This window comes from Balaenoptera musculus, chromosome 21, assembly GCF_009873245.2.
Source record: "Balaenoptera musculus isolate JJ_BM4_2016_0621 chromosome 21, mBalMus1.pri.v3, whole genome shotgun sequence".
NCBI lineage: Eukaryota > Metazoa > Chordata > Mammalia > Artiodactyla > Balaenopteridae > Balaenoptera > Balaenoptera musculus.
In genome coordinates, this window is record NC_045805.1 from 29,917,695 (window position 1) to 29,937,825 (window position 20,131).

The 20,131-nt window shown below is 45.8% G+C and overlaps 1 protein-coding gene across 1 annotated transcript; it reads left to right on the forward strand.

Moving 5' to 3' along the window:
- Positions 1 to 4,212: 4,212 nt before the first annotated feature.
- Positions 4,213 to 15,941, forward strand: LOC118888001 (pyridoxal phosphate binding protein). The gene is made up of 8 exons (XM_036838947.1): positions 4,213 to 4,386; positions 6,365 to 6,472; positions 6,551 to 6,586; positions 7,172 to 7,247; positions 11,017 to 11,151; positions 12,812 to 12,954; positions 13,780 to 13,878; positions 14,742 to 15,941. Exons 1-8 carry the CDS (start codon positions 4,288 to 4,290, stop codon positions 14,874 to 14,876), a joined length of 831 nt encoding a protein of 276 aa, XP_036694842.1. The 5' UTR covers positions 4,213 to 4,287; the 3' UTR covers positions 14,877 to 15,941.
- The last annotated feature ends 4,190 nt before the right edge of the window (positions 15,942 to 20,131 follow it).

The following is a 20,131-nucleotide window of genomic DNA, read 5'->3' on the forward strand; positions in this document are numbered from 1 at the left end:
CCGGGGTCAGTGCCTCTAACACCTGCATTGTTCAAGGATCAACTGTGTTTTTATTTGCTAAATCTGGCAACCCTAGCCCATGCTTTCTCAGGTTTTTCAATGGTGCTCCCAAACTTTCTCTGTTGGTTGGAGAGCCCAACACAAATACTATGAATTTACAATTGAATAGGTAAATTAAGAATGTAGTTTCTAGAGTTAGACTGCCAAGATTCAAATCCCTTCTCTACCACTTCTTAGATGTATGGTCTTGAATAAATTCTTCAACCTGTCTGAGCCTCAGTTTCTTCATCTATAAAATGGGTTGAGTGGATGAAATGAAAACGCACGTGAAGGGGTTAGCTCAGTGCATAAGTGTTCAAAAATAACTTATTTTCAGTCATCTGGAAAAACAGGCTAGAAAACACACAGGTAACTAAGTGGGAAATCAAACAGATGTGATAACATGGAATAAGATTACAGGTAGGATAGCACATAGAGGAAGAAGGGAACAACACTGCAATTCAGCAAACGCAGTATTGAGAATTCGTACTTCCAGCAATGCAGTAGATAGGTAGAAAATAAGCCAGTTTGGCCCTGTTGAAATGAATTGCCCAGTTCTGGGCTCCAATTTAAAAAAAAAAAAAAAGACTTGTAGAGGCTAGAAAGAAAACAAAATGTTAAAACCAAAAGAAAAAAAGTAGTTAAAAACTAAATCTCATGGGTTGACCCCAGAAAAGGCAGAAGGGGAGTTTAGCAACTTCACATTTATAAAACTTGCATCATTGTACAACACAGGGAATATAGCCAATATTTTTAAATAGCCATAAATGGAGCATAACCTTTAAAAACTGTGAATCACTATATTGTGCACCTGTAACGTATAATATTGTCCATCAACTATACTTCAATTTTTTTTAGAAAGTTGCGGGATTTCCCTGGTAGTCCAGTGGTTAAGACTCCACACTTCCACCGCAGGGGGCACGGGTTCGATCCCTGGTCAGGGAACTAAGATCCCGCCCGCCTCACGGCGCAGCCAAAAAAAAAAAAAAGGTTGCATCATGGTCAGCTAGATATTCTAGCTCCTCAGAGACCAAAGAAGAGGAAATGGGCTCGCAGAATAGAGCATTTTGAAAGATTTTACTTTAAGACTGGCTAAAATTTGAAATAGGGAGAAGTGGTTATCTGCAAATAGAAAATAAATCCAGGGATTATCACAGATAACATTTTCTTCTCTGATGGTCTTGGGGAGATTCTGTGCTGTTTGGGATGGTTTAAATGTCATCCTCTCTATATGAAGGATCAAATGATCTCTAAAGGTCCTCCCCAGGTCTAGGGTTCTAGAATCTATATTGACATTTCAAAAGCCAAATGTGACAGCATGTTTGCTAAGGGATTGCTGTCATGGCTTCTCTACCTGAATTCATTTAAACCGGAACATGGGCATTATTTTTCCATTTCTCTTCAGAGCCAAGTAACCAGGCAACAGTATTTTTTATTATTTTATCTTTTTTTTTTAATCCCCCTGAAAGAATCACAGTAAACTCAAAAGGAAACTTTTGTTTTGTTTTGTTTTTTTGGCCACACTGCGCAGCTTGTGGGATCTTAATTCCCTGACAGGGATGAAACCCAGGCCCTCAGCAGTGAAAGTGCAGAGTCCTAGCCACTGGACCGCCAGGGGATTCCCTAAAGGAAATAATTTTAAAATCCATAAATGTTTTTCTCATAATTCAGGGCCTTAGACTACAGAGGTGAATATTTTAAAAGTTTGATGGCATTTATGGTGAGTAAGTATACTAGATTTTTATTAAATTGTTTATGAAACCGGTTCCTCTGGGTATTTGGCTTTCTAATCTATTTTTTTCTTTGTCCTTGCAAACTGTTGAAGCAATTTAAAGACAATTACTAGTGATGAGGTGATTTCAGACTTGCATTTTTCAAGGATTAAGTAGTATGGAAGGAAGAAAGGTTAAATTAGATGGTTGATGTCCCAGGAAGAGGAAGAAACTAAAAAAGAAAATAAGGAGGAAAAAGTGGAATAAAATTCATTCAAAAGCACAGCTAAGACGTTAAAAGAAAAAATTGGAAAATGGGAAATGATAATGAGACTGGGGTCCCCATGATCTTTTTGCCTTTATTTCCATTTTTATAAGGTCATAGAATGTTAGAGATGAATAGTATCTTAGAAGTGAATCCACAATAAATCCTGTCCTACTCATCTTGGTCTCCCCTGGTTCCTTTACAGAGAAAACATCTCAATAAATGTTGACTAATGGAGGGACTAGTGTTCATTGAACACTTGCTTTGGGGAGCATTCTGCTAAGTGTGTGTCACATGTTACCTTGATTGATCCTTACTGCAAGTCTGAAGGAGATATTGACTGACTCCATTTTATAAATGAAAAACTGAGAAGTTCAGTTACTTGTCCAAGATCACAGTTTAGTGATGAAACCAAGATTCAACTTGTGTCAGCCCTATGCCCACCACCACCCAATCTTGCCACCACTATCCTTATTAACCCGAAAGCTTAAATCACTCTTCTGATACTTTTTGGGGAGCCACTCTCACATACACCATTGGGGTGGGGAGGTTGACCTTGTAATTCAAAGAAATGACCTGACCTATTAAATGAAGGTACTTCTACTTATTGTCATAGCTATCACCTGGATTATACATCCCTTAGTTAAGTATTTATGGTTTTTAAAATGTTTTCTAAATAGCATATCCGTTTAAGTATGTCATGCTCACCTAATCCCTCCGCTATACAGCCCTTCACCATGACCCCCATCACTGTAATCCCTTTGTTCCTTCCACCACTGACTGCTGGCTGGCACCTTCCACCCTTGCACCTCTACCGCAAGCATCTATTAGTATATTCACACCATGAAGGGCTAGTCTAAGTCATTTTTTAATCTTTATCACTTTGGCAGGAGTAGAAATTATCAAGTCCAGAGACATTTTACTTGAACACAATTACTACAACCCTAGTTTACAGATAAACCAGTTTTGTGTTCCTGGTAGATGGAAACTTCCCCAAAAGAAGTGCTTGATGACAAAGACCCTAGGTTCTGCTCAAAGTGATTTTCCCAGAGCAGACATGTGAAATTCTATCTCAGTTCCCAGGGTCTGGGAAGACGGTGAGAGAAGAAAGTACGAACGTTGCCCTTTCTCTCCAGAAGGCTCGAAGTAAGCCCAGTCACCTCAAGACAACATGGAGAGCAAACTTTAGCCCTTTCTCCAACGTAATAGCATCTCATTCATGAAGCTGAATTAATGCTCGAGAGTCTTTTAACAGTACAGCAGTACAGCCAAGAATGTTTTCCGCAACAAAATCCATCTCTACTTGCCTCAGCACCTACCGTTTCACCATCCGACTATTAAACTTAGTATTTTACCGCGCTAATCTTTGTATCGTTTGGCTCCTCATCCTGTTTGTGATCTTCACATGGCCCAGAGCTGCACACATAGGAGACTCAAGAACTGGGCTGAATGTGTGCGGAGCCCAGGCTGGACTGTCTAAAGCTGCCTGTGCTCTCCTCCCAGAAGGCGGCACCTGCCACCGGGGGGACTGCGGTGTGGACAGTCCGAGTTGAGGCTTGTCGTCCAAACTACACACAGGGTTTTGTAAATTAAGTATCAATACAGTAAGAATTCAAAGATCTCATTAAGTTTTTCTATTGGTTACATAGTGAAACCTTACTCTGGATATATTGGGCTATATAAAATGTATTTTTTTAATGTGCCTATTAGAAAACTTTAAATTACATATGTGTCTTACACTGGGCAGTACTGGGCTAAAGGATGACCAGAGGAAAATAACGGTACATTTGAATCCTGCCACGTTCTTTGCAGTTTTCTTTTATATCTCTTAACGGTTCCTCCCGAGAATCATCTGAGATAAAAGACATGTCTCCAGCCCCAGCAGCTTCTCCTGCTGATCCGCGAGCAAAGGACCCCGGGAAGAGGACCTCGGGAACAGGCCACGTCTTCTGCGTCCCTTCGGTTCCACGGGGGCGGCAGAGACGGCGGACGCGGAAGGCCCGCCCCGCGGCCCGGGAACGACGCCAGCAGCGCCTCCACACCCAGGAGCCCCGCCGGGCTTCCGCGGCGACCTCCTCAAGATGGCGCCGCTGAGGGGTCGGGGCCGGGGCTGCCGGCCGCACCGTCCCCGTCCCGCCCCGTGCTGACGATTGGCTGAGACGACTCGGTGGTGAGCGGTGATTGGGCACACGGAGACGTGAGCTGGGCGGGACCGGAAGGGGTCTCAGCCGGGGGAGCTGGGGGTCCGGGCTCGACGTTAGTCCCTGGGGGATGTGGAGAGCTGTCAGCATGTCGGCGGAGATGGGGGTCGGCTTCGCCCTGAGGGCGGTGAACGAGCGCGTGCAGCAGGCGGTGACGCGGCGGCCGCGGGTGAGGAAGGGGACCGCGTGGTGACGGTGGGCGGCCGCTTTGAGGCGGGGGGGGGGGGAACACCTGCGTGTGAATGGGTCGTCACAGTGACGCAGAGGGGTCTCCCGGAGGGGCGGGACCTGCCCGCCGCCTTGGCATAGGCGCGGGTTGCAGAGCCCCCAGAAGGCTAGCGAAGGGGTTCCTCAGCTTCCGTCAGGTTTTCTGGAGGTTGGCTTGGTCGGAGCAGAAGGGGTCGGTATCCCGGGAAAATGACCAGTCTCCAGGCAGCGCGATCGTTGTCCGTCCCGCTTCGTGTTAGGGGTCAGCAGCCTTGGCGGATGGGAGAGGGGCCAGGCCTGAGCCCACAGGCTGCAGGAGAAGACGTCCACGACCAGAGCAGCCAAAGGAGGCCAGGTCTGCCGGAGGTCACGTGTGTGGCAGCGTCTCAGCTAGTAGATGCTCAGTAAATGTCAGTCCCCCCACCTCGCTGGCGCAGGGCAGGGTGGATTGGCGCGACTTGGGAGGGAGGCACCAGAGCTGCACTTGCGCGTTTGGGGCAGGAGGGAACTGACCTCCAATCCCAAGCAGTTTACGGGGAGATTTTTTTTTTTTTTCGTTATCTATATTTCCTCTCTTGTTGGAAGTTCACTAAACCAAAGGTCAATATCTTCCCCCTCAGTGCAAGTTTAAGCTGAATGGTGTGGAGTGAGACAGGCTTGAATAGAGAGGTCAGAGTTTTCTCTGATCAAGCATTTATGGTGTTAGAGCTCAGAATGGTGGCCTGGAGACAGAAGACCTGTATTAGTGTAGCCTTTACTTGGCTGTTACTTAGACGTTACCTTGAACAAGTCACTTAACTAACTACTCGGGCTGTCAGTTTCCTCATATGTACAGGCAATGGAAAGCTCTAAGCTCCCTTCCAGCATTAATTTTTTGTGATTCTCCAAGAAAAAGCTAGAGATTCCCCTAAGAAATAATCACACTAGGGGGTGCTCCCAGCATAACTCTCAGGCAGACGGGCTGCCTATTCCACTTTTTTCTCTAGAAACTGTCAATTCATCAACATAATCCTAGCAGTTATGACATGGTCTCATAAAAGGTTGGCAGTGCAGCCCCCAGAAGGAAGGGGAAACTCTTTGCTAATCAGTGTAACTTTTTAGGCCCTTTGAGAACTCTGTGATTCTGTAAAAATTCCAGAGGGTGATGGGGTACATGAAAACTGAGCCATATGGGGGTAGGTGAATCTCTTCCCTGTGTGGATTTGGTTGCAGCAGAGTCCAGGGAAGCCGTGTTCTTTATGTAACGGCCATGACGGGGTCAGATAGGTCTAATCCTGAGTCCAGAGCCTTCTGTGCCCTTGCCTCAGTTCTGCCGCCGGTTCTCGATTAGATTGTACAATAAGTTACAGAGTTGCCCTAAGCAGGCAGCTTTTGAGAGTGCCTGTGGGCAATATGGATAATTACACCAGGACCCAGATGAGTTTCCAAAACTGTTGACCTCGGGGTTTCAGAAGCCACAAGTGGCCTCCCTTCTAGTCAGAGAGCAATGCCTTCTCTTGACAAAGTGATTCTTAAACCTCCAACCTTGGCATGCAAGAGGCTCATCCGGAGAGCTTGATTTAAAGGAGATTCTCAGACTCCAGACTGAGATTCAGATCCAGTGGGTCTGGAGCAGGACCCAGGTGATGCTGATGCTTTCGGTCAAAGACCAGGCTTTACAGAAATCCTGCTCTTACTTACCTGCCCAGCTCTCCTGAGAGAGAAAGGTCTCCTGCTAGGTGTTAAGGTAGCTAGCGTATTAGAGTCAGATGCCACGCGTACAAAAGACATTTGATCAGCATCATTTGATACTGATCTCCCTGCAGTATTGGAATAATGGATGTTACAGAATCTTGCCAAGTTACAAGATCTCTGCCAGTCTCTTCTACAGGGTGTCCTACAGGGCTTATTGGGATAATATTCCCAACCACTGATTCATCTGGGTCTTTTCCTCTTGCCAGGAACTCCCAGCCATCCAGCCCCGGCTAGTAGCAGTCAGCAAAACCAAACCTGCAGACATGGTGATCGAGGCCTACAGTCACGGGCAGCGCACTTTTGGGGAGAACTATGTAAGAGCCCTTTTCCGCACTGCCCTCGGAAGAGTCACGTATGCCAGGCTTCTGACTTGTTCTGTTTTTACCCTCTAGGTTCAGGAACTGCTTGAAAAAGCATCAAATCCTAAAGTAAGTGGAATCTGAATTCTTTAGTTTGTATCTCAATCTTGGCTGCTCAGTTGAAAATTAGACCCACTTCGGTGGTTGAGTTTTAGAGCAGGAGGTCGGGCTGGCGGTAGAAATGTCTGTGTTCACCCTGAGCCCTAAACATTTCTCATCTAGATTTTCTTTCTTTCTTAAGACCATAGTTTTCTCCTTTTTTAATTAATTTATTTATTTATTTATTTATGGCGGTGTTGGGTCTTCATTTCTGCGCGAGGGCTTTCTCTACATAGTTTTCTCCTTTGCGGCTTTTTGAAAATGGTGATTTTTAGGAGCTTGCTGTGATCTTGGATCCTTTTGAGATTTGAAAGCTTTAATCAGTTCATTCTTAATGGGCAATATCTGAAAGAAGGAGAGAGTTGATAGGAACAAGGAAGAGAAACGGAACAGAAGCCTTCAGTTTTTCTCTAAGTATCCTTAGGAGCCTGACCAAAGATGACAGTAGTGGTTTATTGCATAGACGGGAAAGGTCAGAAGGCAGCGTGCAAGGTACGTGAGCGGGCAAGGCCTCCACACAGTCTAAGTCAAACATGGTCACTTCTTTCTCTTCAGATTCTGTCTTCGTGTCCTGAGATCAAATGGCATTTCATTGGCCATCTACAGAAACAAAATGTCAACAAATTGATGGGTAAGATAAAACTCTAAATATGAAGACACAATTTTTTCATCATTGTATCACTTACAGTACCTTCTGTGGAAGAGAGAAGATTTTAGAGTATTTCTGATTCACCATTTGTGCTTTGGAGTTTCTTTTGGGAAAGAAATCCTAGTTCTTTTTCATTTTTTTTTTTAATTGAAGTATAGTTGATTTACAATGTTGTGCCCATCTCTGCTGTACAACAAAGTGACTCAGTTATACACATATATGCATTCTCTTTTTATATTCTTTTCCATTATGGTTTATTACAGGATATTGAATATAGTTCCCTGTGCTGTACAGTAGGACCTTGTTGTTTATCCATTCTACACGTAATAGTTTGCATCTACTAACCCCAGACTCCCAGTCCGTCCCTTTCCCTCCCCCTCTCCCCCTTGGCAACCACAAGTCTGTTCTCTATGTCTGTGAGTCTGTTTCTGTTTTGTAGATAGGTTCATTTGTGCCATATTTTAGATTCCACATATAAGTGATATCATATGGTATTTGTCTTTCTCTTTCTGACTTACTCCACTTAGTATGATCATCTCTAGTTGCATCCATGTTGCCACAAATGGCATTAGGAAATCTTAGTTTTTTGGTTTTTTCTTTTTTAATTTTTATTTATTTATGGCTGTGTTGGGTCTTCGTTTCTGTGCGAGGGCTTTCTCCAGTTGTGGCAAGCGGGGGCCACTCTTCATCGCGGTGCGCGGGCCTCTCACTATCACGGCCTCTCTTCCTGCGGAGCACAGGCTCCAGACGCGCAGGCTCAGTAATTGTGGTTCATGGGCCCAGTTGCTCCGCGGCATGTGGGATCTTCCCAGACCAGGGCTCGAACCCGTGTCCCCTGCATTGGCAGGCAGATTCTCAACCACTGCGCCACCAGGGAAGCCCCTTAGTTCTTGATATAAGGGAAAACATCATGTAAGAAAAGAATGAACTCACAATTGACTGGATAATATATACTTGGAAACCTACCCTACCTCACATTAGGTATTTTTTGGTGGTCTTTGAAATAAATTATAAGGAATTGAAGCCCATAAAATTTTTCAGCTGGCAAAGGAGACACTTTTGTCCTTTTCCCTTTAAATAAAAGGCTACAGTAAATAAAATGCAATAATATACAATAATACAAGTACAACATACTATAAGTAAAGTATATAATAATAAAATACAATATACAGTAACATACAGTAAATAAAGTAAAATTAAGAATTAACTATAGAAAGACTTAACTGCGTGAAAATGACAGGTGGAGATCTTCCTGGATAACTGAATACTTACTTCTCTCAAGGTGTCAAAATTAAAGTAACCTGTATTTATTTTTTAAAACAGCCTTATTGAAGTATAATTGACATACAATAAATTGCACATATTTAATTTGATAAGTTTTGACATATGTTTGCACTTATGAAACCATCACAACAATCATGGTCTTAAACATATTCAGAATGGCCATCATCAAAAAGTATACAAATAATAAATACTGAAGAGGGTGTGGAGAAAAGGGAACCCTCCTACACTGTTGATGGGAATGTAAATTGATACAGCCACTATGGAGAACAGGATGGAGGTTCCTTAAACTAAAAATAGAACTGACGTATGATCCAGCAGTCCCACTCCTGCGCATATATCCAGAAAAGACGAAAACCCTAATTTGAAAAGATACAAGCACCCCAGTATTCATAGCAGCACTGTTTACAATAGCCAAAACATGGAAGCAGCCTGAGTGTCCATCAACAGATGAATGGATAAAGAAGATGTGGTACCTATATACAATGGAATACTACTCAGCCATAAAAATGAATGAAATTCTGCCATTTGCAGCAACATAGATGGACCTAGAGATTATCATACTAAGTGAAGTAAGGCTGAGAAAGGCAAATATATGCTATCACTCATATTTCGAATCTAAAAAAAAAAAAGGTACAAAATGAACTTATTTACAAAACAGCATCAGACTCACAGACAGGAAACAAACTTATGGTTACCAAAGGGGAAAGGGGTGGGGGGAGGGATAAATCAGGAGTGTGGGATTAAGAGATACACACCACTATGTATAAAATAGATAAACAACAAGGTCCTACTGCATAGCACAGGGAACTATATTCAGTATCTTGTAATAACTTTTATGGGAAAAGAATCAGAATATATATAACTGAATCACTTTGCTCTATACCTGAAACTAACACAATATTGTAAATCAACTATACTTCAATTTAAAAAAAAGAATGCAAATAAAGTGATTAGCATATTACCTGGAGGAGTTCAATGTTTAATAAAAGTAAGCTGCTGATGTTGCTTCTGTCTGGTTTTTTTTTTTTTTTAAGAATTTCACTTTTTTTAATTAATTAATTTATTTATTTATTTATTTTGGCTGTGTTGGGTCTTCGTTTCTGTGCGAGGGCTTTCTCCAGTTGTGGCAAGCGGGGGCCACTCTTCATCGTGGTGCGCGGGCCTCTCACTATCGCGGCCTCTCTCGTTGCGGAGCACAGGCTCCAGACGCGCAGGCTCAGTAATTGTGGCTCACAGGCCTAGTTGCTCCGCGGCATGTGGGATCCTCCCAGACCAGGGCTCGAACCCGTGTCCCCTGCATTGGCAGGCAGATTCTCAACCACTGCGCCACCAGGGAAGTCCCTGTCTTGTTTTTTATCTGAGGCAAGACTAAATGCATCTTTGGGAAAGAAGTTGGTTTTGATGACAGCTAAGTGTCTCCCTTAGCTGTCAGTGGTCATTCTGATGTCCTTGTTGAATAAGAGCATCCCCATCCCAGGAAGTTTAAAGACATGGAGATACCAGGTCCGGGGAGCACTTTAGCTTTCACTGTTTAACCATTCCTTATTGTCACCTTGGCCTGTTTCTTTCAGTTTGAACTGAGATTTAATCAGATCAAGCCTGCCATTCAGAATCTCTACAATTATCAGCTTCTTTTTTTTTTTTCACTGTTTATTGTTTTTTTAATTTTTATTTTTTTTATTGAAGTATAGTTGATTTTCTTTTTTTTAAATATTTATTTATTTATTTTTGGCTGCGTCGGGTCTTAGTTGCAGTGCGTGGGCTTCTCTCTAGTTGTGGCACGTGGGCTCTGTAGTTGCAGCACGTGGGCTCTCTAGTTGTGGCGCACGGGCTCAGTAGTTGCAGCGTGTGGGCTTAGTTGCCCCACGGCGTGTGGTATCTTAGTTCCCTAACCAGGGATCGAACTCGCGTCCCCTGCATTGGAAGGTGGATTCTTAACCACTGGACCACGAGGGAAGTCCCTAAGTATAGTTGATTTTCAATGTTGTGTTAGTTTCAGGTGTAAAGCAAAGTGATTCAGATAGATAGATAGATAGATAGATAGATTCTTTTTCAGATTCTTTTCCCATATAGGTTATTGCAAAATATTGAGTATAGTTCCCTGTGCTATACAGTAGGTCCTTGTTGGTTATCTGTTTTATATATAGTAGTGTGTATATGTTACTCCCGCACTCCTAATTTATAAACTATTGGCTTCTTGAAGCTTATGGATGGATACGTGTGCTGCCTGATCGTAGCACGTCATCACCTCCCTTTCCTTATTCGTCTTTTCCGATTAGACAGCAATGGGCTGACATTCGAACTTAATATCTAGTAAACTGTCGCGTAAGTCTTAGCAGAACTGAGACTTAACGGTCCTTTTCTTTTCCTGGGAAATTATTTTCCTGTGTACCAAGAAAAGCTTTGTGGTGTGTTGCTTGCTGCGGTCAGGTGAGTGAAGAATGACCTGGCCTCTTTCTCGTTACAGCTGTCCCCAATCTCTTCATGCTGGAAACAGTGGATTCTGTGAAGCTGGCAGACAAAGTGAACAGTGCGTGGCAGAAAAAAGGTTCTCCCGAAAGGTTAAAGGTTATGGTCCAGATTAACACCAGCGGAGAGGAGAGTAAGTGACCAGACCTGGACTGCAGACTTTTCTCCCCTTAGGATGGTTGGAGCTCAGGAAGAGTGGCAGCCCTAAGCATCTGATACATAAGGTTACAGAAAGAAATCACAGGCCTTTAAGGAATCTGTTGTATGTAGGGTCTCGGCACAGTGACATCCAAACCCGTCCACGTGTAATTATTTGATACATCATGGTCTGTTATTTCTTAATTTTTGAGGAGGTGGGCAAGGGGAATCGAGAAGGGCATTGTGACTTTGGTCCTGAAAATTCTCAGAGGTCACCATCCCTCCTGAAAGAGACTGCAGTTTTACATGTATAATACTTCTCAGGACCTAACAAAACTATTTAATGTTACATTAGGAGAAAATCGAAGAAATATCACTGTGAGTACCAGTCAGTGAATATGTTTATGGGGCTTGGGTTAACAATGTAAAATAGTAAACAGAGCCTGGGCTCTGAAATCAGACAGACCTGGGGTCTGAGCTCCACCACTTTGCAGCGTTGTAACCTTGAGTAGCGTACCTAACCTCTCTGCACTTCACTGCCTTATCTGGCAGTGCTAGCAGGGCAGTACTCCCAAGGGTGTTGTGAGGCTTGAATGTGGAAATGGAGGTAAAGCTGTTGCTATAGAGCCCTGAGCATCTTACCTGTTAGATGTTTGTTGAGAGTAAGTGTTTACAGACCAGTCATCTGCCTACAAAGCTTAGGCTGAAGGAACAAGCATGGGGCCTGGAGTCAGGCTACCTGGATCCACATCCCAGTTCCACACTTCCTGGTTGTGTGACCTTGGGAAAGGTACTTGGTCTCCCAGTGCCTCAGTCTCCTCCTCTTTAGAATGGAGAAAGTAAGAGTACTTACTTCATCCAGTTACTGCATTAAATGAAAAGCTCTAAGGACTTGGCACATGTGCCTGGCACAGAAGTGTTCAGTAAATTTTAACAATTACCGTTATATGTACATGCACCTAGATTCTACATTACATTATCAATATAGGTAAGTCTGAAATTGACTCCAGATCAAGTCTGTTACATCATTTCTCGATCAGTGGCTATCATTTGCCCTAATTAAAGATCGGTGGAGTGTTAGCATCTCCATTTGTTAAATTAGAGAAGGACAGTATCCATCCTTATAACTGTATAACAAATAATCATTTGCTGCAGATTCCTCCTCTGGTTGTGAATTAGCAAGTTCAGTTCAATTTTACAAGTTATAGTCAAAACTATGTCATATATACTTCATTTTTTATTTTTTACAATTCTACTAATAAATTAATAAAACGGTAGAAATACTAGATTTGGAAAAATAATTCTCAGGTTAATCTGGCATTTTGGCGATGTGAATCTTCTTGGTGTCTAGAGAAAAGCAGTGTTCTTTCTTCTCCTTCTACTCTAGCTGTTCTCAGATGCTGAGATAGAATAAAGAGAATCCAGTTTAGAGCTCTTCCCTTGAGAAACTCAGAGCCAGGTCAGAAGGGGAGTAACACACACGGAGACCTCAATGTAAAGTCACTCTTTTGGTCTTGAGGACAAGTTCTTCCAAGAAGTCCTCTTGTCTGAGAGCCACCTCCTCTGTCATAAGGAAGGGATGAGAAGGGGGCTCTCCTCTGGCTTCTTGGAACATCTTGGTATGTTCTACGTGTCTTCTGTTTCTTTTTGTGAAGGCAAACATGGCCTGCCGCCTGCAGAGATGGTGGCCATGGTGGAACACATAAACGCCAAGTGCCCCAGCCTGGAGTTCGTGGGGCTGATGACCATCGGGAGCTTGGGGCACGATCTTAGTCAAGGACCAAACCCAGACTTCCAGGTACTCGGGGCCCGGGACGGGGCGCTGCCCACGTGCTGAGCGAGCATCCGGTGAGATGCTGTTGCCGGGCTGGCTGCTGCCGTCAACTCCACAGACATCCCGGACGTTGCCTGTCGTGTTATATTATTACACTCTTCTGGAACTCTCCTCACACGGGGCACGGAACAGGTCCCCAAACCTCCACAGACCCTTCTCGGCTCAGTTTGAACCTGCCTGACACAGTCTTTAGAGAAAATGAGCTCTGACTTCCTCCCCAACGACTGACGGCTTTCTTGAAAAGGAGGAGAATTTGCTAAAAAAAAAAAAAAAAAAAAAAAAAAAAAACCCTTTCAGTAACTTCTGGCAATTTTTTTTTAAACATTTTTTTTCTATCTTTTTAAAAAAATTTATTTATTTTATTTACTTATTTTTGGCTGCGTTGGGCTTTCTCTAGTTGTGGCGAGCCGGGGCTACTGTTCGTTGCGGTGCACGGGCTTCTCATTGCGGTGGCTTCTCTTATTGCGGAGCATGGGCTCTAGGCGCGCGGGCTTCAGTAGTTGTGGCACGTGGGCTCTAGAGCGCAGGCTCAGTAGTTGTGGCTCACGGGCTTAGTTGCTCTGCGGCACGTGGGATCCTCCCGGACCAGGGCTCGAACCCGTGTCCCCTGCATTGGCAGGCGGATTCTTAACCACTGCACCACCAGGGAAGTCCACTTCCGGCAATTTTAACAGGCCTTGAAACCATGAGGAATAAAGAATCTGTGTCAGAGATGTTGAGACTCAGCCGCTTTCGGGCATCCTCGGAGAAGGCAGCGATAAATGGATGTCACACTTGTCTCTCTGTCAGGTGTTACTGGCCCTCCGGGAGGAGCTGTGCGGGAAGCTGAGCATTCCTGCCGACCAGGTGGAGCTGAGCATGGGCATGTCCGTGGACTTCCAGCACGCGGTGAGTGTCCTCCCCGGCGCCCTCGGGTGCCTCAAGTTCGGGTCCAAAGGGCCCCAGCAAGAATGTGTTTTTGCTACAGAAAATACCTCATTGCAGCGTTAGGGCGCCCAGGAGTGCTGGTTCTCATCTACACTAACATCCCCAGCCCCTTCGTTTTTGAAATGAAGTGTGTAGAAATTATAGCCCCACACATAATTTTTTAAATTAATTCCCTAAGTGGAATCTAAAGGAAAATAAGAAGAAATTAAACTACAACTTCTTAAAAAGGCATTTCACTGTGTTCATGCTTGGGCGTGGTTACATGACAGTAAGTCATGACGAAGTAGTCTGATGCCTCATCGTACGTGTAGAGTCACCATGATGGCAGCAGCTCTAAGTATGTTCTGATAGGTGTGCTGTATTAACAACTCACAAACGTGATCTTCTGGGGCAGTGAATAACTTGATAAAGTGTTCCAGAAATCACACTATAAACTTCCCTCCAGGTATACAGTAGTAGCTCTTGTGGAAAACAGAATATACTAAAACAATGCAAAAATACTTTGTGTTTATAAGTAAAATGGAATTAGATCCTGTGCTCAGGAGGATCTAAGCCGCGCCACATAGCTTGCGACATCTTAGTCCCCTGAGCAGGGATCGAACCCGTGCCCCCTGCAGTGGACGTGCGGAGTCCTAACCGCTGCACCACCAGGGAAGTCCCCTCACTTATTTCTTAGACACCCGCTCCTGGTGAACCACTGCCCCACAGTCCTCTGCAGGTGCGTCATCGTTGTCCTTCCGAGAAGCCCCTCAAATGAGGCGCAGCTTCAGCGTCTGCTGCGTTTCATTATTTTAAACTCAGCCCTCGGTACTCCTTTCCCACAGATTGAAGTGGGATCTACGAATGTCCGAATAGGAAGCACCATTTTTGGAGAGCGAGATTACTCCAAGAAAGCTGCCCCGGACAAGCCTGCAGCAGAGCTGAAGGCCCCGGCGGCGGAGGTGGCCCGGGCACATTGAGCAGCGGCCCAGCCCAAGGGCCGGGTCCAGGAAGACTAACTATGCACTACTCTGGGCTTTCGCTTCCACGTGCCCCACGTCACAACACGACCACACCCTCCTCGGGACCTGGAGAGAGCACGCCGATGATTACGTGCGTTGATGGAAACCATCTGACTTAGTGTCTGACACAGGAAGCTCACTTCAGGCAGTGACTTTGGATTGGATTTGAGTAATCCAGACTTTTCTGCAGAACAGGTACCTGGGCACTAGCTGGGAGTTGAGTTCAGGCTTGAACATTGCCCAGGAGCACCAACCAACCCATGAATGCCTTTCCCAGGTTAAAACTTGGTGACTAATGCCTATAATCACCAAAGTCACAGGGATTCCCACTTGTCATCCACTTGAGTAGAAAGTTCCCTGTTACCAACTTCATACAAACCCCACTGACTAGTCATCTCTGCTGCTCTGGAGCAGCGTGGGTTCTGCCCCCAGTCTCCACCCACCCAGTAAACATTGGTCTCCACTCTGCAATGGCAGTACAGGTAACTTCGGGACCTGCCTTGAGTTAGTCCTCCAGATCCACATTGTGGCTGATGAGAGCTGTGTCCTCGGCCACCGTGTGGTGCTGACCCTGAAAATTACAGGGCAACTAACGTAAGCGGTCCCTGGCCCTTTCTAACATCCTCCTCCAGAGACAGGACTTTGAGCTTTTGCCCTGGGCCCTACGGTGATGATCATCAAATGATACGATCTTTCCGCCACCATAGTCCCCGTTATGATTATTTCTTATCTCATAGCTCCCCAGATATGAAAGATTCCCTCAAAGCCAGTTCAGGCTCACGGTTTCAACAAAGCCTGGCTTTGAGGTTCCTGTTCCTGGGAGCACTTTTTAGGCATATTTATAGCCTCCCCTCCCAACCATGTTTATAAGGCAGAATTTTGCAAGTCTTGACGTCAATAGAGTAGCTAGCTCTTCAAAACCCAGAAAGCACAATTCTCGGATAGTCACAACAGACAACTGTAGTCTGGGTCGTTGTTTGTTTTCTAGGTGGGTTTTTCTTACTTATTCAAGCCCCAGTCTTTTTTTTTTTTTTTTTTTTCTGGGTAACCAACTTTATTTTTTTTTTTTTTTCAAGCCCCAGTCTTTAATTTTATGAAACAACTTCCATTAAGCTCCTGCCGAAATGAAATTTTGTAAAACTTAAACCATTACGATTCCTGTACTGTTTCAATCAAAGCTATAGTGTGATATTTCAGTCTATTAAATAAAAATGTGAGTTTGAATTATGCCATCTATGCCAATTACAAAGCGATTAAAAGATTTATTTTCTACATCTGGTGTAGTCAGTGAGTATAACAGGAGGGGGGCATTGGACCCGATAGGAAGCCACTGTGCCCGTCACTGGCATCGTACAGCTTTGGAGAAGGGCTTCCCGTGGGTCACAGATAACAGCCAAAGCCAGACTGCGGATGAAAGAGGGATTCTGAACTTCTAAGAGCAAGAAAGTGAAATGTTGGCATTTCAGGAACTGCAAGAATAAAGAGGTTGCCTCTTGCTGTAAGAAACTCTTAAAACTGCCTCTAGGTGGCGACATTGGCTAACCTGAGGGGCAAGCTTTGGCGCGCCACTGTCCCCAGACTACTCTGGAAGAGGCTGTCACCCAAAGTCTCACCCCTTATTTTTTTTTCAGATTTGCCTGGGAGTGGGTACAGGGTAGGGGGCCCCGGAGCCCAGAAGTGCGCCCCGCCCACTGCTCACAGCATCCGTCACCTCCTCCAGGCTTCCCTCCCGGTTCTCCAGTCGGACGCTGCCACCCGTCACCCCTTCTTTTAAGGCAGAAACAGAAGGCAGGGAGGACACGATTCTCCCAAGTGATATGGCCGACTCTTGCAGAGTCACAAGGTTCTTCCAGATACCGCATTTCTTTTCGAACTCGGCCGAGGGTCCTGAGGGTGACTGTGGAACCTTTGGGTGAGAAACGGGTCTGAGCAAGAGAGCCCTCTGGCTTGTGCCTGGAAATCAAGAACAATGAAGGAGGGGAGCCCGGAGAGACGGACTCAAACCCAGATCAGGAAAGGAAACCAAAGTATGTCTGTCCGGTGTGCCCACCACAGGCCGGGACCTTTTGCGGAGAGAAAACAGAGCAAAGTTGTGACTTTGTCTTTTGTTACACGGGCCGGGCATGAGTACTCACAGATTTGCATCAAAGCCGTGACAGTACCCACAGCAGGTTTCCTGACAACAGCACGCTGTCCTGGGTCGGACCCACCCAGGCAGCCTGTCTCTGTGACAATACTGTCAACCTCCTGGGCCCTGCTCTGCCGGGTGCCAGACGCTCAGAGGCTCCCAATAATCCATCAAGGCTCTGTCCTCTGGAAGTTCCTCACAGATTCATTGCATCTCTTAACAAAGCAACCTCTTAATAGTCAAACTGTACTCCTCTCTCCCCTTTTTTAATCATTCATGGCACATAAAGCACCATCCCCTACATCCGCTCGTTTTGCCCTCACGGCAGCTGGTAGGGTGATTTAGGCTGTTGGGCGGCGTCCCTTCGCAGACGGCACGGAGGCCCAGAGAAGGTTCAGTGTGCTCCTTGCCTGAGGTCAGAGTGGGTTGGTGGCAGGACAAGAAATAAACTCAAGACCTTTGATTCCTGTTCCAGAGCTTGGTCACCACACCACACCACACTGGTCTCTTCTGTTGTCTCAGGCTTTAATAGTTAGTAAGCGGCACATTCTTAGATTTATAAGCTTCATTTAGTTTAGGGTTTTTTTGGGTTTTGGTTTTGGTTTTGGGTTTTTTTTTTTGCTTTTTTTCGGCAGTGCCACACAGCTTGCGGGATCTTAGTTCCCTGACCAGGGATCGAATCCGGGCCACCACTGGACCGCCAGGGAACTCCCTATAAGCTTCATTTAAGAGAACCTTCTTACCATGATAGAAATGTATGTTTTCCAGCCTGCAGTCATTGTTGAGAACTGACACATCTTGATGCAGAACAAACTTTGAAACCACAAGTAGAGGGAATAAGAAGGAAGGAGAGAATTAAATGCAGCCTGAGTGGAATCAGCCTTACCCTTCTTTTACCCTATTTCCCCCCCAACAGATTCAAACTGTGCCACAGGCTGCAGGGCTCAGGGTGTGCCGGACTGTGTCCTCCTGCCCCCAGAGCTAGATGGGTGGTGAATTCTGTTCCCCAAGGCTGGGCCGGGCGGAAGGAGGTCTAATGGGACATTCTGAAAATCCAAGACATCCTAGTTCTTCAGACAAGAAATGGCCCTGGGCTTCCCACCAAAGCACTGGAGGAGGAAGGCCTCGCCCCCAGTCCCTGGAGGGCTTCTATGAGGATGGATGTGCAGTGGTGCAATTGAACTGATTTGCTCCGGGAACTGTGGCTGTCTTTACCATGAAATCAGTTGAATGCTATTACATCAGCCTCGTGACTAAGGGCGAAAGAATCCAGCCGTCCACGAGACGTTTTACTAATCTGCTCCCCCCTCAAGAAGCTTGTTTGAGGTAAAGAGAGGGTCCTTCTTTCCCACCCGCGTTGCTCCCACCACACCCAGCGGCACCCAACTTGCACCCAGTTAGTAGATACTCGGGCTGCGTGCGGCTGAGCAGCTATTCACGAGGTAGAGTTCTCCTAGAAGCACTTCAAGGTCCCAGGGGACCTCAGAACTAACACTCTCTTTTTCTATCAACTGCAGCACAGTGAGCTGACATGGCACGCAGTGGGGACAGAGGTGAGGGGTGTTTTCGGCAACACTCTTGTATTTAAAATGAACACAAGCTCCGGCTCCTGATTTGAGACCACAGAGGAGCAAGAAGGCATCCTTGGAGTGCCGATGGCCTTCTCGAAGGTTCTTTCCGTGAGCTGGCTTCCTGCGCTCCTGCTGGTGCTCCCCTACCCCTGCGCCAGCAGAGGCACGCCGCTCCCCAGCTTCAGAGCTAAGCTTGACCCAGCTGCCAATCTCCAAAATAAAATCAATGTGTGACCTTATTCACCAGCTGTACCGAAGAAACTAACTCAAACTAGGGCCAACTTTGAAGCCAAAAAGGGAAGATGAGAAGTTGGGAGAGAGACAGAGAAAGGGGGGTGGCGGGGAGAGAAAACTTGGCTGGACATGAAAGGTGTCTTGTCTGTCTGTTCCCCATTAGGCGCAATTCTCTTGCAATCTGCAGCCTCGACATAATTCTCTTGACCAGAAACTCTCCGGAGAGATAGTGTCAGAAGGAAAAACAAACAGAATAGCATCTCTGACAGCAAAGTCACTCTAAAAACCTATTTGGGGGTGGGCATAGGGGGAGAGATGTCAGCTCTTAGGAGAGGGCGCTCCTCACAGCAGGCCACATGCGGAGGACCACTCGCCCTGGGACAGACGGGCAGGAGGGAGCGCCCAGGAGAGAGCTGGTGGGGAAGCAAAACCCCAAGTCCTCTGCCCTCCCAGCCCCTCTGATGCCACACGACCCACCTTGCGTGGATTTCTCAACTGTGCACTCAACACAAAACCCCACGGTGCTGGGCTTTGCACAGCCTGCGTTGCATTGAGGGGACTTCAGAAGGATTACCTTAGGAAAAAGTGGTCCCAATTTGTCCTAACTCCACTTCTTGTTTCTGACTGCCACTAGCAACCAAAGGCCGAGAACCCAGCTATTCCTATAAGCTGGCAGCCAGCTCCCCAGGCTGCAAGGCCTGTCCCCCCAACCCCCTTTGACCTGCCTTTGAGCAAAGCCTTCAACTGTTCAAAGCCCCACCCTTGCCTGCAGGAGCCTGGGGGTTAGGATTCTGGAGTTGGGGTGCAGAGCGGGAGAGGGCACAGTTCTGCACTCAAGTTTCTGGGGCAGGCATCCTGTTATAGGAGAGGGCTTTTTTTTTTTTTTTTTTTATAAGGAAGAAAAACTAATCAGAAGAAAAAAATAAGAGCTTTCCCCTGCCTTTCGGACTTGTTTATTGCTGGGATATCTGATTTCAGCAGAGGAAGCCGGCACTGAAGCAAGGTTTTTATTGGCCGTGAGCAAGAGGCATTCAGGGTTTGCCTTTGATTTGGCTTCTCCTGAACTGGAGGTACAGAAGAGCCCTTGCTGCTTTGATGGAGCAGCTCCGTACTTCGGGGTCCCCCGAACTCCCTATTTCTGCAGTAGCAACAAAAATGCCCTTTGGAGGACGAGGGTGGAGCGAGGGCGGCCCAGAGTGGAAGGTGGCCTCGTGGACATTTGAGAAGAGAGAGCAAAATAGGGGACAAAGGTTTAAAAAGTTCTGAAACTGGCTCCAGGG

Excerpts from the sequence above, each read along its gene's own strand:
- LOC118888001 (XM_036838947.1), top strand. The coding sequence starts at position 4,288 with ATGTGGAGAGCTGTCAGCATGTCGGCGGAGATGGGGGTCGGCTTCGCC. Across the intron at positions 4,387-6,364 it reads CGGTGACGCGGCGGCCGCGG|GAACTCCCAGCCATCCAGCC; the intron begins GTGAGGAAGGGG and ends TCCTCTTGCCAG. Across the intron at positions 11,152-12,811 it reads TAACACCAGCGGAGAGGAGA|GCAAACATGGCCTGCCGCCT; the intron begins GTAAGTGACCAG and ends CTTTTTGTGAAG.